Source organism: Triticum aestivum, chromosome 7A (assembly GCF_018294505.1).
Source record: "Triticum aestivum cultivar Chinese Spring chromosome 7A, IWGSC CS RefSeq v2.1, whole genome shotgun sequence".
Lineage (NCBI taxonomy): Eukaryota > Viridiplantae > Streptophyta > Magnoliopsida > Poales > Poaceae > Triticum > Triticum aestivum.
This window is the reverse complement of record NC_057812.1, coordinates 130,374,772-130,392,491: the sequence shown is the minus strand read 5'-3', so window position 1 is coordinate 130,392,491 and position 17,720 is coordinate 130,374,772. Positions and strand designations below refer to the sequence as shown.

Genomic DNA, 17,720 nt, shown 5'->3' with positions numbered 1-17,720 from the left:
AGGGCGGATGACATAAATCAGACAAACAATCAATGGTCCAGCTTGGCAGTAAGAGCACTAACCTGTTCAGTAGTCATGGATGAATTTGGTCGGGGTCGCTGCAATTGAAGTGAAGAGCCTGACTTTAGCTTATTGATACACTATTCAGTTCAACTATATATTCAACTAAAATGCACAACCAATGACCGAGATATTATAACAGTACAATACCTTCATCATGAATAAAAAGATGGTTCTCATTTGCCAAGGTAATCAGATCAAGTTTTTTTTTTAGGGTTAGCCCTACGCAAGTTAGAAATAACGATATCTGGATACACTTCGAACTAGATGCTCCAACAATGTGTGATAATTCGATAATGTTCTTATTATAACCTTTATTTCACTAATCCTTTAGATCAACTAGCTTCAACCCCGTGGGCCAGTCCTCGCAGTGCCGCACATGCGGCACGATCTTGCCGGCATCTTCCCGTCGCCGGCAGTCGTACACCGGCGCGACGTGGTAGCACGGCTCCATGGACACGTCCCTGCTGCACGGCCAGCTCACGGTGGTGTTGATCATCCCCATCCTCAGCACCCACGGCCTCATCCCGCCGAGCCCCTGCGCCACGTACCCGAACGTCGACTCGGCGGTGGTGACCAGCGTGTCCGCCGTGCTCAGCAGGTACACCTCTGCCCAAGCCTTGCGTTCATGCGACTTGACATGGTAGCGCTGGGCCTCCTCGTGGCTCGGCTGGTCCACCACCACCACCTCGCCGTTCGCCGTCGCGCGCTCCCAGTACGCCCCCTTGATCTTGTCGTAGTACCAGGCCTTGAGGGAGGTGATCAGGACAGCGGTGGGTTTGGCCGTGCCACCGGGCGCGGCCGCCGGCGGCCCGTCGTCTTCCTCGCCCAGCACCGCCGGGAGCAGCTTCTGGCTCTGCGTGCACGTCTTGATCTGCTCCAGGAGCTCCGGCGAGTCGGCCTGCCACGGGAAGACGCGCACCTGGATGCCGACCACGCGCCGTGCCCGCGCGAGGTGCGCGTCGTAGTACCGCGTGATGAGGCCCCAAACGCGGTTGGTCGGATGGAACAGGTACCGGCCGAGGTGGTGGAACACGGCGTCGCGCTCCGGGAACAGAGCGTCGAGCTCTGACTGGAACGCCCTCACGAGGAACAGGCCTGGCGCGATGTAGCCGTCCGTCCTCATCACCAGCCACTGGATGCTGGACATGAGCCGCTGGTCATCATCGCAGAAGAAGAGCTTGTCGGCGTCCGTCTGGTTGTGGTCGAGATGGATGTACGCGAACGCCGGCAGGTCTCCGGCGGCGGACCTGTTTATCTCGCCGGTTCTGAGCACACCGTCCTCTCGCATCTTCCCGTACCGCTCCGGCGTGGAGAGGTAAAAGCCCTGATAGCTCACGAGCGGGAAGCCCGGAGGCAGCAGCCACGTCGTGTTGGGGAAGGGCTCGCAAAAGAGCTCGTCCATCCCGTTGCTGGGGTCGACGAGGAAGACGCGGTCGGTGAGCACCGCGTACAGGAACGCCGACGCGGCGGCGATGATCCGGTTGCCGAGGCCGCGGTACGAGATGGAGACCAGGTACCTGCACTCCGGTGACACGACGCTCTTGCCGGACTTGAGCTGCTCCAGGGCGTTGGTGTAGGCGGCCGTGCCCGGGCCGCACCGCCTTTGCAGGGCTTCGTGGCTCCGCAATTTGGAGACGAGGTGCTGTGAAGGTTGCCGGCCGGCGTTCCGACGGTACATGGCGGACTGGTACCGGCTGCGGCAGGATTCTTGGTCGAAGCCTTCGACCAAGAGTCCGCCAAGAAGCTTGTCAGCGTGTGTTGGTACGTTCTCGTTCAGTAAAGATACTTCGTCAGAACCTGCAGAAGTTGCAGAAGTATTTGTTCTTCAGTTGGCGCAGATGGTACTCAATCAAACTAGCGGATTTTCTGAAACCTCGCACAAAGTGGCTGAAACAACATTGAACAAAAAAGACTGAAGTTTGAAGAAAATAAATCAGTCTTGCCGGTTAGCAATAATCCTATGAAACGATAGTTTACTCTAAATCTAAAGTGAAACCTCGATTTTGTCAAAGTTGCTATGGATGTGGTGGAGACATGTGGTACATTTTCTAATGTGTACTGAAAATCTCATTTACTGGGTTTGCTTGGGTTTGCAAGATCTTCTTGGAACATCTACATCATATGGTGAACACATCCTCTTCGAACCTCTACATCATATGGTGTACACAGAACCTCTACATCATATGGTGAACACAACATCGGAGTTGCCTAAAAAAAGTTGAGCGTCAATTGATTTATCTATTGTAACTTCTTCTTCCTCCTGCCACCAGCGGTCGACACACCACTGCCAGATGCGCCTCACCACCTCTACCGGTCTATCCCGCCCTCGACCTTCTTGTCCTCCGTCGGCGATGCCCCAACCAACCACATCGAGGCAGCATGCTACTCAATTGAACAACCAGAATCTTATTGTACCAATGGGCCGGAGTTTCATACTCACCGAACACGATGTTAATCAAAGTCATGTCTTCAATTTTTTTGAAAGTTGTAATGCATACTGAGATGAAGGGCATCCGAAAGTTGTTCCGTCTACTAAAGAGAGTGCTGCTAGGGCGTAGGGCGGAGAATACTGAAAACTTCAAAAGTTTCAACCACTTCTATTCTCCACCATTAAGCTGCAAAAATTGCGCAAATACATAAATAAATAACAAGAAAAGGCGATAGTGCAATTTGCAATTGCAACAAATAAAAAAATTAAGAAATGTACTCTCTCTCCTTTTAAGTTTAGAAGATCCCTAACATAAAACATTGTAGCCAAGACTTGCTGCCTAAGGAATCTGATATAACAAAAGGAAAAAACACTTCACAACAATGACTGAGAACTTTGCAAGAGACCAAAACTTCACAAAAGTGACTGAAACTCAACAAAAATGTCCGAGACCTGACACAAATTTGCTGAAAGAACACTGAACAAAGAAAAACTAAAAAAACTGCCACGTGGGTTAGTAATAACCCTATTCAAAGATAGTTTCCTCTAAAGAGAAATCTTGACTTACTCAAAGTTGTTACGGATGTGGTAGAGACCTGTGGTTCAATTTTTCGTGCTTACTGCAAATCTCATTTATTGGTTTTTCTCGGAATTATAGGATCTTCTTTGAGCCTCTACATCTTCCGGTGAATACAATCATGCATGTATCGTTTGGGACATGCTATTTATTAGTTGCCTGAAAAAATTACGAGCGTCAATTGATTTTTCCTGTTTAGCTTCTTCTTCGTGATGCCACCCGCGGCTGGCAGCGCTGCCCAAGCCCCCACGGATGCTGGTTTACCGCCACCCTCGACCATCCCTCTATCCCCCCTTCTCTATTCTCTGGCATTGGCGACCCCCCTAACCGCACCACACCCGCAGTGGAAAATCTTTTCACCGTAGGCGACGTCGTGGTCAGCCGCGTCATTCCCATCTCCGGGGCAGTCCTGGTTAGGCCTCATCTCTCCTGTCTCGGCGTTGTTGCTATACGCCCCTCCCCTCCTGCTTGAAAATTTTCGTTGCTATTTTCAGGCAACTGATGCATAGTTAATGCGATATTTATATGACACCTCATCGGTATCGAAAACAACATAATTATGATGAAAAATAATACCCATGGGTTATGGGCATCTCCAACGCAAACTCTCAAATAGCCCCTATATGTCTTTTGCAGGAGTCCGGATATTTTTTTGCCATCCAATGCTATCCCTCAAAGCATTTGTGGACTGGTCTGAACGGCCAAATTCCAGCAAACTAGAAGCCACCACATTAGACATCCTGACATCCCCTTTCTTCTCAACCGCGGCATGCATATGCATAGATGAACAGGGGGCATGGTTGGATGGCTGGCTCCCGTGTCAGTGTCTGGGGACTGAACAAATATTGTGTTCGTTTTAGGGGTCAACGTTGGAGATGCCCTAATACCGAAAAAATTCAGCACACATCCTAAAATTCAACTTTAATCATAAATTAGATTAATACTATATATTTTAGTAACTTAAAAATTATACTACTAAAAACTTCTTTTCAATACGAATTGAATGGTATAATTTTTATCACATATGATCCACATTTGATTGAATGATTAAAGTTGAATTTTAAGGTGTCGTATGCTTGTCTTATTCATTGGAATGAAGGGAGTAGCCATTCACCGATCGAGCTAACAGACCATGCAAAAAACAAAGGAAGGAGGAAACATAAGAAATGAAACAACCTCGCCGTAAGTCGCCCACGGCCGTCTTGATCCAAACCGCTGGCTTCTCGCCATTGCGGCCGCCAAGGAGAACGAAGAGAGGCAGCACGATCAGTACGAAGGCAACGAGCGCGGCGTTGATTGCCGGGGCCCATCGCTTGCAGCCCTCAGGCTCAACATGCGTCGTCGTGTTCTTCATGGCATGCGGCGGCGTGAGCGATCCGGGGTTGGCTGATCAATCTCCTGTGCGCCGCGCGTCTAGTGCAGCTCCTCTCAGTGCCTATCCGTTTCCCGATCGATATTCCTCGAGTTGGAGCCAGTGTCTGCCACTAGTTTTTGATCTCATATTCCTCGTCTGACACAACTTGGATTTTGATTACTGTGGGAAGATAGACCTGTAATCAAGAGTGAAACTCGAACGTAGAGTTTTCGATCCGGGATAAACGGTCGTCCTGGCTACTTGTTCTCCACTGATATTGGCCACCTTGTTTGGACTCATTCTTACAATTTTGCACCGCGTCGATCGGGATGGCCAGGGGATCACTGATCACAGATGCCACTTAAACGTCACATGAATGGAAAAACGTAAATTTAGCAAGCACAGTTGACCTCTGTAGGTGTAGCTTTCATATGACCCAATGTAGAGTCGTCCGTTCGTTTGGTCCACAAAATATGAGTTTTTTTTTGGAAGAAACTTCCTATTCATAATAAAAAACACGGCACTATACCAAAGGTACTCCCGAGGATTCTCGTACTAATGTTTGGCAAATGGAGCCTCCGGAGTTTCTATAGACGTGTTGTCCAACGATATAAGCCTTTCTCACATGAAATATAAATCGCCACGATGACATTTCCTAGATAAAAAAAAACATGACCCTACAATGAATAGCAGATGGCATTTCCTAGATAAAAAACATCGTGTGTAACCCCGCCGAGACAGCTCGCCACCCACAGCACCCGCTGCCGCCATTATCCGTCCACCTCCAGATGCTCCCCCTCGCACGCAAAGGAACACAACCACCCTCCGCTCCCCCCCCCCCCCCCCCCCCCTTTTGGGAAGGCAGCATCGCCGCAGCCGACGACCAGTTACGATGGCGGCGAGGGGGAATCTAAGGAGGTGACGGTTTCGGTCGCCTCCGGAGTCGCTTGAGCGAGCGACCCATGGCCTATTTGGCGCTCACGTCAGCTCTTCTCCATGTGCTTATTTTCTTGTGACTTTTTTGTGTCTAAAGATACTGTTGATATACCTGATTTTCATTAGGCGCATAATGACAGTAGGGAGTGAGTACTAAGAGTTCTTCTCAATTCAACGAGTATTTAACAAAAACCTATCACATTTGGGGTTTCAGTTCCACAGAATTACCATTTTTTTAAGGTCAACAAAATTGTACTTCTTGAAGCTAATTGCGTGGCAAAAAAAAACTACCAACAACAACACACACAAACACGCCATCAATAAGCAAAGTTACATCAGACTAAATGTATGTGTAAACGAGGAAAAAGGAAATAAACCCAAAACAATCAGACTTGCCACGAAAACAATATTGTGGATACCTAACTTTCCTTCGAAAATAGCTACTGCCATGAACTCGGATTGTATCCCTGTTGCTAACTACTACTGCCTCTGTCCCTAAAAAAAACTACTACTGCCTCCGTCCCATAATATGAGGACATCTTCGACGCCGACCCGCAAACCTTCCGCATGTGTCCGGACAGAGGAAGTCATCCAACGCGGTCTTGTATCGGTCCACGGCGCGATCCGAACGTACCTTCTTCCATAAACCGGAGACAAACGTGGGGGGCTTTGCGGGATTCCGGACTGCTTTCACGTCCGCTTCTGACCGCCCTGACCCACCCAAACCCCTCCTTCCTCGCCTGCGCGCGTTCCCGCCCGGCGCTGCACGTATTCATACCGCTGTAGAGTGCGTCGCTCCAAATTGAAGACGGCTCAGAGCGGACTCGACCCCTCACTGCCTCCGCCATTGAAGCGCCGCACCGGCAGAGGGCACCACCCGCGACGCGTCTCTAGCGTCTGCACCTGTTCAATGCCGGAGACACGTGACTGGACGGGACGGGACAAATATCTCTCATGCTCGTTCAATGCCCCGTCCATTCGTATGCCGCCATAAAGTAGGCTCGCTGGCCGAGAAACCGACTCTGGCGCCGCGCATTGACACATCTGGACGCCTGGCGCCATGGCCGCCCTTGCCACTTTCTGGCACAGCCGTCGTGCCAGCCGGATCGGGGCTGGCTTGCCGGCTAACTCGCCCGAGGGCTTCGGCGACGAGGACGACAACACGATGGAGACGGGCTCCGACGACACCACCCCGGCTTTGGCGCCTCCTATGCACGCCGGCTTCACCAAGGAGCAGACGCAGGCAGACTACAATGTCGCCATGGCGGAGGTGCAGTCTGTGTCAGCGCCTTTGTCGGCGTTCCATTAGACACGGGAGGAACATCGGTACAACATGTTCCTCCTGGAGTAGCACCGGTTGGTGGAGGGCCAGATCTAAGGCGAGCGCACGAGCAAGGAGTCAATGGCGGCCATGGCCGCGGCGAACCCGAACTTCGTCGCGCGGCAGCGTGCCATCTACGATGCCGCCCACGCTCAAGCCGCCGCTCGCCAGGAAGCGGCAGCCCCGGAGGTGCACTGCGGGCGATCACGGAGAAGAACAATGCCAGCTGACGCGCTGCCGACGAATCATCAGGCAGCCCTGTGCGACGATGAAGCGCCGATGCCACCATTTCCATCATGGACCTCACATCCACCAGCGACGGACAGGTCACAGACTCCTCCGAGGATGAGTAGGCCACGAGAGGCGGCAGTTCGTTATATCCCATGTGGGACGGCCCGTCTCCCGTGTTCAACTCTTCTTCGCCGGAGACCGCACCTTCACTTCACGGGTCTTATCACCGATGCTCATGGAGACGGCGGATGGAGAAAGACACGGGCTTGGACGCCGGGCGCCGCCACCGTAGGATAGGTTTAGGGTCGGGTCATTTTTTTGTTCTAAATGTTTAAAATGTGATAAAAATCCATCGTGTTTGTATGAAATCCGCCATGTTTATATGAAATCCGGTCATGTTTGCACGAATCTGATCTGGTTGTTGAAAAAGAGTTTGAAATGTATGCGGCTACGGTCGCATGGCATCCTCCCGCATCCGTGACCGCGAACTGGTCCCCGTGCTCGCGGACAGATGCGGCATGAAATTTGTGGGTTGCCGTTGAAGATACCTTAAGAGCGTTTTTGACACTACACTAATGTCAAAAAAAATTATACTCCCTTTGTTCACTTTTATAAGACCTTGAAGACATTCCAGACAATGTATAAAACAGTTCATTTTAAGCTGTCTGAATTGACTTACAAAAGTGGATGGAGGGAGTATATATATTATGAGACAGATGGAGCAGTAATATATTCACTCTATTGAGAAAATAAAAACAGCTGCTAGAGTTGCTCTTCCCACGTAGGCGGGTGGAGCCGGTGCTAGTGCGTTCAAGCACGCAACTGATAAATGAAAAATCTACACTTGTCCAATACAGTACTCTGTTACTGGATCTGGAAGTAAAGACCGACGATTCGCGCTCCCTTGTTTCACGATAGCTGACTTTGTGCAATAGCTAGCTGAACCAAAGATCCCTAGCTAGATGTGTCAGACGGCTACGACTAAATGACGGTACAGAAATGACGGCCCGACTCCCGCATCTGCGTGGTGCGGTGCCGTTGACCTGCGATCCGCAATTTAGCCGTTGATGATCTGCTCTTCAAGAAGACACCGGCGTGGCGACTCCCAAGGCTGAAGCATCAACCCAAGGAAAGTTCGCACACCGTTGGCAGTGGCACCAGCTCGAGGAAAGGAAGAGAGAGCGGTGATGAAGACGAGGCCGGCTGCAGAAGGCGGCAAGCGATGGTGCCCGGGAATCGACACCAAGCTCGTCGCCTTCCTGCTCACAGTGCCGTCACTCATCGTCTTCCTTGGTGGGCGCAATGGCGAGCAGCCGGTGGTCGAGATCGAGGCGGCCATGCCCGGCAGAGCCAGAGGTAAAACTAATACCAAACTAGCTCCTGTCCAGTACTGCGTCGTATAGATGCTACTAGTAGTAACCCAGGCGAGCTGCAGCTTAATTGGTTAGGAGAATTTGCAAGTTTTTCTTTCGGGGAAGTTGTTTAGTAATCAGGAGTTCATTCAGGACAAATAAAGTTGCCAAAAGTTTTTCGAGCTTTCAGCAACTTCAGGACAAATATTTTTTGCACGATTTATTTTTTAGACCAATGTGTAATTTAATTTATAAAATATGAATATAGTAATAGGTTAGTTGTAATTAGCAGGGTTAGTAGAAGAAGCCCACTTTAACGCTAACAGTCAACTGAACAGTGCGGTTTTTCGGCTCCTAGCTCACAGGGAGCCTCAAATATTCAAATACTAGATGATACCTTGCGGGTTGCTGCAGAATCGGTTGCAATATATTTTGATGAGATTTAATTGTATATAATATAAGTATTTAGATTAATAACACGTGACTTGAAATTTAAAATACATATGACTTATTATATGTATAGTTGTAAAATATTTACGTATTGAATATAAGTAGAATAATAGAACGAAAAATATTTTCTCACGCAAGGTTGCATGTGGTGGTGTGTCTTTTTCATGCATGGTTGCATGTTGAGATGGGTCTTATCTCATTCATAATTGTATGGTGATGTGACATGCTTATAAATACGACTAGTGAAAAACACTCTTTTAGGATTATAGGATTATAAAGTCAACCTATTAAGTTTCAGAAAATCTTTAGAAGACACGCATTTATAAGAATGCATATTGCATGTTTGTAGATTATCATGAGAAATATGTTTTGATGTGGGCTGCACACAAAAAATAATATGGACTTTTGTAGTGAACATTAAATTGTATTTCATCATGTTCTGCATGTTTATTATGTTTCATGATGAAATACATGTTTTTGTCTATTTTTTTCTGTATAGCGCACATCAAAATGTATTTCATCATGAAACATAATAAACATGCAGATACATCCTTTTGCAGTTTATAGATCTCAACTATATCTCTTTGATGGGAAAAATATGCTGTATAGAATCACATGTTTCAGCCACGCCCACAAAAAAAAAATTTGTAAGTCTGCGCTTTCCTGCGTGTTTGATGGACTGTGAATACCATACGAAGACGATAACAAAAATGCTAGACGTACAAAAGATTGCAGGGGCTCTTTTCATCTAGTAACCAATCATAAACTTATCCCCTCCCCTCTCTGATTTTCAGGAAGATGGACCGCGTCCTTTACCTATTAACCAATCAAATTATCCTTTTTTGTAAAACCTTGTAACTCATTTATACATATAGCGTTACTCGAGACGATAATATACATTCTGCCACCTCTGCAGGTCCAGACGAAGTTGTCTCGTTCCTGCAACGGAAGACAGCACACAATGACAGGCTTCTCGGGGGCCTCCTAGCCGACGGCTTCGACCAAAAAACCTGCCACAGCCGGTACCAATCCGCCGTGTACCGTCGGAACGCCGGCAGACAACCGTCGCAGCACCTCGTCTCCAAACTGCGAAGCCACGAAGCTCTGCAAAGACGGTGCGGCCCCGGCACAGCCGCCTACACCAACGCTCTGGAGCAGCTCAAGTCCGGCAAGAGCGTCGCGTCACCGGAGTGCAGATACCTGGTCTCCATCTCGTACCGTGGCCTCGGCAACCGGATCCTCGCGGCGGCGTCGGCGTTCTTCTACGCGCTGCTCACCGACCGCGTCCTCCTCGTCGACCCCAGCCACATGATGGACGAGCTCTTCTGCGAGCCGTTCCCAAACACGACGTGGCTGCTGCCTCCGGGGTTCCCGCTCCTCAACTACCAGAGCTTTTACCTCGACACGCCGGAGCGGTTTGGGAGAATGCGGGAGGACGGAGTGCTCGGAGCCGGCGAGACGAACGGCTCCGCCCCCGCCGAGCTGCCGGCGTTCGCGTACATCCACCTCGACTACAACCAGACGGACCACGACAAGCTCTTCTTCTGCGACGACGACCAGAGGGTTCTCCGGGATATCCAGTGGCTGGTGATGAGGACGGACAGCTACATCGTGCCAGGGCTGTTCCTGGTGAAGGCGTTCCAGGAGGAGCTCGGCATGCTCTTCCCGGAGCCGGACACCGTGTTCCACCACCTCGGCCGCTACCTGTTCCACCCGACGAACCCAGTGTGGGGCCTCATCGCGCGGTACTACCGCGCGCACCTCGCGTCGGCGCGGCGCGTGGTGGGCATCCAGGTGCGCGTCTTCCCCTGGGAGGCGGAGTCGCCGGAGATCCTGGAGCAGATCAAGACGTGCACGCAGAGCGAGAGGCTGCTCCCGGCGGTGCTGGACGAGGACGAGGACGACGACGAGCCGGCGGCTGCCGGTGCCCAACAACCGACGGCCGTCCTGGTCACCTCCCTCAAGGGCTGGTACAGCGACAAGATGAAGGAGATGTACTGGGAGCGCGCGACGGCGGACGGCAAGGTGGTGGTGGTGGACCAGCCGAGCCACGAGGAGACGCAGCGCTACAACGTGAGGTCGCACGAGCACAAGGCCTGGGCGGAGGTGTACCTGCTGAGCGTGGCGAACATGCTGGTGACCACCGGGCAGTCGACGTTCGGGTACGTGGCGCAGGGGCTCGGCGGGCTCAAGCCCTGGGTGCTGCACCATGTCGCCAATGGCACGGTGGGGTGGCCGTGCAGCAGGGACGTGTCCATGGAGCCGTGCTTCCACGTCCCGCCGCTGTACGACTGCAAGCGGCGGGAAGACGCCGGCCTCATCGTGCCGCATGTGCGTCACTGCGGCGACCTGCCCGCGGGACTCAAGCTAGTCGACCGAAGAGAATGGTAGAAACAAGACAAAAATAACCGTATATTTTTCTTTTGATGAAAAATTCTGAATGCACATGCTTTGCATCGAGATCCTGGGCCGGACCCTCTACTGTGTTGCACGAACATTTCTCTCAATGCACAAACAAGGGATAGTGTATAGAAAGCCAGCCATAACCTTGCACTGATGGGTAGAACATTGCCTAAAAACTGCTCTGTGGTTACTTTCTGCTGCTGATAATATTGACGTCTTTAGACATCTTGTTGGGTTCAATCGCATGGCTGTTGAGGCGGTTGAAAAAACGCAAAAAGACGACTCCAGCTCCGCTTACTCGAGCGACGACGAGGAGGAGTCGCTGTTACTCTCCATGGAGCAGCGGCTGCGGTTGGCGCAGCTGTGGGTGGCGAACCCTAGCAGCAGCCATGAGTTGACGCATGGACTCGGCGGCGTGTTGTACGTATCCTTCTCCCCCTCCTCCTCTGATTTATCCAATTGTGGATTTTTAGGGTTAGTTCATCTACAATTGCGGATTAGGGTTTGTTCATCTTCTGTGAGCACTGTAGGACAATTACAGTAACCTAGTAACCTAGTGTAGAAAGTAGTTCAATTACAGTATCAAATTGGGATTGGGGTTTGACTAATTGAAGTATTCTGTCCTTGTCTTTTTCCTTGAATATGCTATTGTGCTCAAATGGTCGAAGCTACATTGATTCATGTTCTGTCTTATAGGAAAGTTAATTCAATTTTTTTCGTGTAGTGTACTGTTGCTCCCCAAATTTAGAGTTATGATAATGAATACATGAAAATGAATTTGTTCTGTAGTTTGGATGAAGACATTTGGCAAGTAAGGATCCATTTTGATGCAAGAGAACCATTGGAGATGAAGCTTTGTAGTTCAGATATTACTTATCTGAATTTGGTTGCAGTGATGGAAACCCAAGGATTTAATGCATATGATTGTTTGTTTCACATTGAAAATCCATCTTTAAGAGAGGAAAGGCTGGATTTGGTAGACAGTCATGCAGAATTACAGATGATAAAGAGGAAGCTGCAGGACAAATTGGAGATTAATTTGCTAGTTAGGGCTTGTGCACCCTCTGATAGAGATTTTGAGTTGCGGCAATGTGAAAGGCCAGATTTTTCCACTGTTGTGTACCAAGATCCTGTTGTTTATGATCTGAGTGAGCCTCCTGTCTTAGCTGTTGATCAGCACGGAATAGTTTTTGAGAGTCAATGTAGAAGCTCTAGCACACCCCATCCTCCTGGTGTTTGCACACAAGAAAGCAAGAATGCAAATGCCAAGTTGAAAGCTGTTTTGGAAGAAGAAGAAGAAGATGGATATCAAGGATATGAGGTATATGAGGACAGTGATGCTTCTGCCTCTGATGATGATGGTCAAATTGGAAGTGAGCCTAATTATATGTGTGATGATGAAGATGTAGAGGTGGAAGAGGGGAAGAGACAGCGAGAGTTAGAAGTAGAAGAGGAAGAATCAGATGATGAGCTATCAGAGGAGGAACCAATTCTACATTATGAGGGTGACACTGAAGTTGAGGACCCATTTGAGGTAGAGGAAGATAGGACTTTTGAAGAAGAAGAAGAAGCAAATATAGTTGTACCTGTAAAGAAGCAGAAGCTGCCAGTTAGAAGAGGACCAACTACTAGGTCACATTGCAGTAAGCTACCAGAGGTTGAGCCTGATTTCAGACCATCATCAGATGAAGAAGAGAAGGGGTTGTTGAGGGAGAGTGAGGATGATGGTTTTCAGCCACTATCATTTGTCCTACCAAAGAAAAGAAAGAGTAGGGCAAAGAAAAGGCCTGCTAGGAAGTGGTACAATGAGAAAATGGAGCAACCACATGAACAACTATGTCTAAAGTTGTGTTTTAGGGATCAGCATCAATTCAGAGATGCTTTGTTGAATTTGCATATCACTCAGGCCAGGAATTTCAAGTATCACAGGAATTCAGATCAGAGGATAATTGTTGAGTGTAGAGATAAACAATGTCAGTTCTTTATGGTGGCAGCAGTTATAAAAGGGGATAAAACCTTTGTAATTAAGAAGATGAGACTAGATCACACTTGCCCTAGTACTAGTGAGACCACAAGGGTTAGTGCTAAGTGGCTAGCACAGAAATATGAGCATCTCTTCAGATCTGATATAACTACTGGTATTCAGACTATAATTGATGCATGCATGGAAAAATATGGTGTAGATGTGCCCAAGTGCATGACATATAGGGCAAAGAACATAGCTATTGATGCTGTGTTGGGAGATCACAAGAAGCAATATCCTAGGCTTAAAGACTATGCTCAGACTGTCATGGACACAAACCCTGGGAGCAGAGTAATAGTCACTACTGTTACTCCAGTACCAAGTGCAAGAATACCCCACCCAGGCCCAAGATTCCATGCCATGTTCTTTTGCATGAATGGAGCAATGGTGGGGTTTCTCAATGGGTGTAGGCCATTCATTGGTTAGTTCCTGAGCCTTGTGCACCATTTACATATTGTAGAGTACTACATATTGTTTCTCACTTGAATGTATTTAATGTTTGGAAATGGTGATTATGCAGGTTTTGATGGATGCTTCATTAAGCTCACTATAGGTGCTCAACTCCTTGCTGCCACTGGTAGAGATGACAACAACAACATATATACACTGGCATTTGGCATAGTTGGACAGGAGGACACACCTAGTTGGTGTTGGTTTCTACACCAACTGAAAATTTGCCTAGGGGGAGAAGTGGGCAAGTTTGAACCTTATACTATAATGTCAGATAGACAAAAGGTATGTGTTTTGCACAAGTGTTTACAGTAGCTTAGAGTTTCATTCTGTTTTGCACAAGTGTTTACAGTAGATTAGAATGCATATTTCATTCATTGGTGCATATTTCTTTAGCTTGTAGCTTAGACTTGTTAAATTGTTTGTGTCAGGGGTTACTGAAAGCAGTGAATGCTGTGTTTCCAAATTGCAACCAAAGATTCTGCCTTAGACATTTATATGCAAATTTCCAAAATGCTGGGTTTAGGGGTGAAGATCTTAAGAAGTGCATGGATAATGCTAGCTATGCCTACAATGAACACAAATTTAATATTGCAATGAATGATCTTAGAGATGAAAGTGAGGAAGCTTGAGAGTGGCTTACTGCAATACCAAAAAAACATGGGCAAGGCATGCATTTGACACAAACTGCAAGACTGACTTGGTAGTGAACAACTTGTCTGAGGTGTTCAACAAGTACATTCTAGATGTTAGGAGAAAACCTATAATGACAATGTGTGATGGGATAAAAGATAAGCAGATGGTGAGGTGGCACAGGAACAGAGAGAGTGGAAAGGCAGCAAGACGGGAGATAACACCTCATTATAGTGAGAAGCTAGAGGTTGAGAAGGAGGGGAAAAGATACTGCAAGCCAATACAGACAGGGGTCAACTTATGGCAAGTTACAAGTGGGCAGCAAACACATGCTGTCAACCTGTAACTTGAGACTTGTGGATGCAGGAAGTGGGACCTTAGTGGCATACCTTGCAACCATGCCATCTCTACAATAAACAAGGCTAAAAGGAAACCAGAGGATTATGTCAGCAAATTCTTCAAGAAAGATTTTTATGTTGCAGCTTATGAACCAATGATCTTTCATGTGCCTGGTGAGCATGATTGGGTAAGGACCCCTGGTCCAGACATAGAACCACCTGCATTCAAAATCAAGAGAGGAAGAAAGAAAGAAAAGAAGATCAAGGGCAAATTTGAAGTACCAAAGCCAAAAGACACTTCAAGAATGGGGACCATAACATGTGGCAATTGTGGTCTCCAAGGGCATAGGTACACTAACTGTCTTAAATAGTTGAAGCCTGAGCTAGCTTTGAGGAAGAATAAACATGTGGTAATAATTTTTCACCTTCAAATATACTAATGTTTCCTTTATTGTACATTTCCTTCTAGTATTATTAATTGTTTTTCCTTTTCTTTGCAAGGCTACTCCAAGTAACTCACAGCCAAGAGCTGCTGGCCCTTCTACTACACCAACAGCAAGACAGGCAAGAGCTGCTGCTTCTGCTCCTACACCACCATCATCTGGAAGAAGACAAGCTGGCAGAGCAGCTGACAGAGGAAGATCTACTGCAACTACTACACCACCACCATCTGGAAGAGGAGCTGGCAGAGGAAGAGTTGGCACTGGAGCTGGAAGAGGTGCTCCAAGGCCATTCACTGCCCCCAGGCAATATGCCCCAACTTTTGCTAACATTCCTACTGATGGTACACACACTGGATGGATGTCCTACTTCAATGCTAGCAGAGGAAGAGGAGCCATGTAATTTGAAATGATGTGGTGTTATGTTGGTTGAACTTGATGCTGATGCTGATGTGTTGTTGCCACTTGATGTGCTGGTGTTATTGTTGGAAATATGCCCTAGAGGCAATAATAAATTGGTTATTATTATATTTCCTTGTTCATGATAATCGTTTATTAACCATGCTAGAATTGTATTGATAGGAAACTCAGATACATGTGTGGATACATAGACAACACCATGTCCCTAGTAAGCCTCTAGTTGACTAGCTCGTTGATCAATAGATGGTTACGGTTTCCTGACCATGGACATTGGATGTCGTTGATAACGGGATCACATCATTGGGAGAATGATGTGATGGACAAGACCCAATCCTAAGCCTAGCACAAGATCGTGTAGTTCGCATGCTAAAGCTTTTCTAATGTCAAGTATCATTTCCTTAGACCATGAGATTGTGCAAATCCCGGATACCGTAGGAATATTTTGGGTGTGCCAAACGTCACAACGTAACTGGGTGGCTATAAAGGTACACTACAGGTATCTCCGAAAGTGTCTGTTGGGTTGGCACGAATCGAGATTGGGATTTGTCACTCCGTGTGACGGAGAGGTATCTCTGGGCCCACTTGGTAGGACATCATCATAATCTGCACAATGTGATCAAGGAGTTGATCACGGGATGGTGTGTTACGGAACGAGTAAAGAGACTTTCCGGTAATGAGATTGAACAAGGTATCGGGATACCGACGATCGAATCTCGGGCAAGTACAATACCGCAAGACAAAGGGAATTGTATACGGGATTAATCGAATCCTCGACATCGTGGTTCATCCGATGAGATCATCGTGGAACATGTGGGAACCAACATGGGTATCCAGATCCCGCTGTTGGTTATTGACCGGAGAACGTCTCGGTCATGTCTGCATGGTTCCCGAACCCGTAGGGTCTACACACTTAAGGTTCGATGACGCTAGGGTTATAAAGGAAGTTTGTATGTGGTTACTGAATGTTGTTCGGAGTCCCGGATGAGATCCTGGACGTCACGAGGAGTTCCGGAATGTTCCGAAGGTAAAGATTTATATATGGGAAGTCCTGTTTTGGTCACCGGAAAAGTTTCAGGTTTTACGGTAGTGTACCGGGACCACCGGAGGGGTCCGGGGGTCCACCAAGTGGGGCCACCAGCCCCGGAGGGCTGCATGGGCCAAGTGTGGGAGGGGACCAGTCCCAGGTGGGCTGGTGCGCCCCCCCACCAAGGCCCAAGGCACCTCCAAGAGGGAAGGGGGGCAAACCCTAGGGCGGATGGGCCCTAAGGCCCACCCCAGGTGCGCCTCCCCCTCTCCCCTTGTGGCCGCCACCCAGATGGGATCTGGGGGCTGCCGCCACCCCTAGGGAGGGAACCCTAGGTGGGGGTGCAGCCCCTCCCCTTCCCCTATATATACTTGAGGTATTGGAGGCTGCAAGACACACAAGTTCCTCTCCTTCTTGGCGTAGCCCTACCCCTCTCCCTCCTCATCTCTCGTAGTGCTTGGCGAAGCCCTGCTGGAGTACCACGCTCCTCCACCACCACCACGCCGTTGTGCTGCTGCTGGATGGAGTCTTCCTCAACCTCTCCCTCTCTCCTTGCTGGATCAAGGCATGGGAGACGTCGTCGGGCTGTACGTGTGTTGAACGCGGAGGTGCCGTCCGTTCGGCACTAGGATCTCCGGTGATTTGGAGCACGACGAGTACGACTCCTTCAACCCCGTTCTTTTGAACGCTTCCGCTTAGCGATCCACAAGGTATGTAGATGCACTCTCCTTCCCCTCGTTGCTGGTTTCTCCATAGATAGATCTTGGTGACACGTAGGAAAATTTTGAATTTCTGCTACATTCCCCAACAGTGGCATCATGAGCTAGGTCTATTGCGTAGATTCTATGCACGAGTAGAACACAAAGTAGTTGTGGGCGTTGATTTTGTTCAATATGCTTACCGTTACTAGTCCAATCTTATTTCGACGGTATTGTGGGATGAAGCGGCCCAGACCGGCCTTACACGTACTCTTACGTGAGACTGGTTCCACCGACTGACATGCACTAGTTGCATAAGGTGGCTAGCGGGTGTCTGTCTCTCCCACTTTAGTCGGAACGGATTCAATGAAAAGGGTCCTTATGAAGGGTAAATAGCAATTGGCATATCACGTTGTGGTTTTGCGTAGGTAAGAAACGTTCTTGCTAGAAACCCATAGCAGCCACGTAAAACATGCAAACAACAATTAGAGGACGTCTAACTTGTTTTTGCAGGGTATGCTACGTGATGTGATATGGCCAAGAAGAATGTGATGAATGATATGTGATGTATGAGATTGA

General features: G+C 48.4%; 2 protein-coding genes across 3 annotated transcripts; one reads left to right on the top strand and one right to left on the bottom strand.

Annotated features, from left to right (window-relative positions):
• Positions 1–218: 218 nt before the first annotated feature.
• LOC123151156 (galactoside 2-alpha-L-fucosyltransferase-like) lies at positions 219–4,777 on the bottom strand. 2 transcript variants are annotated; one of them, XM_044570911.1, is made up of 2 exons: positions 4,245–4,777; positions 219–1,860 (listed from the first exon to the last, which is right to left on the bottom strand). In XM_044570911.1, exons 1-2 carry the CDS (start codon positions 4,420–4,422, stop codon positions 383–385), a joined length of 1,656 nt encoding a protein of 551 aa, XP_044426846.1. In that variant the 5' UTR covers positions 4,423–4,777; the 3' UTR covers positions 219–382. The 2 variants fall into 2 exon arrangements, with proteins under 2 accessions (XP_044426846.1, XP_044426847.1); XM_044570912.1 differs by lacking the exon at positions 4,245–4,777 and adding an exon at positions 2,504–2,674.
• Positions 4,778–6,760: 1,983 nt separating this feature from the next.
• LOC123153162 (galactoside 2-alpha-L-fucosyltransferase-like) lies at positions 6,761–11,103 on the top strand. Its single transcript, XM_044572411.1, has 3 exons — positions 6,761–7,028; positions 8,063–8,266; positions 9,635–11,103. The coding sequence occupies exons 1-3, from the start codon at positions 6,761–6,763 to the stop codon at positions 11,101–11,103; spliced, it is 1,941 nt and encodes a 646-aa protein (XP_044428346.1).
• The last annotated feature ends 6,617 nt before the right edge of the window (positions 11,104–17,720 follow it).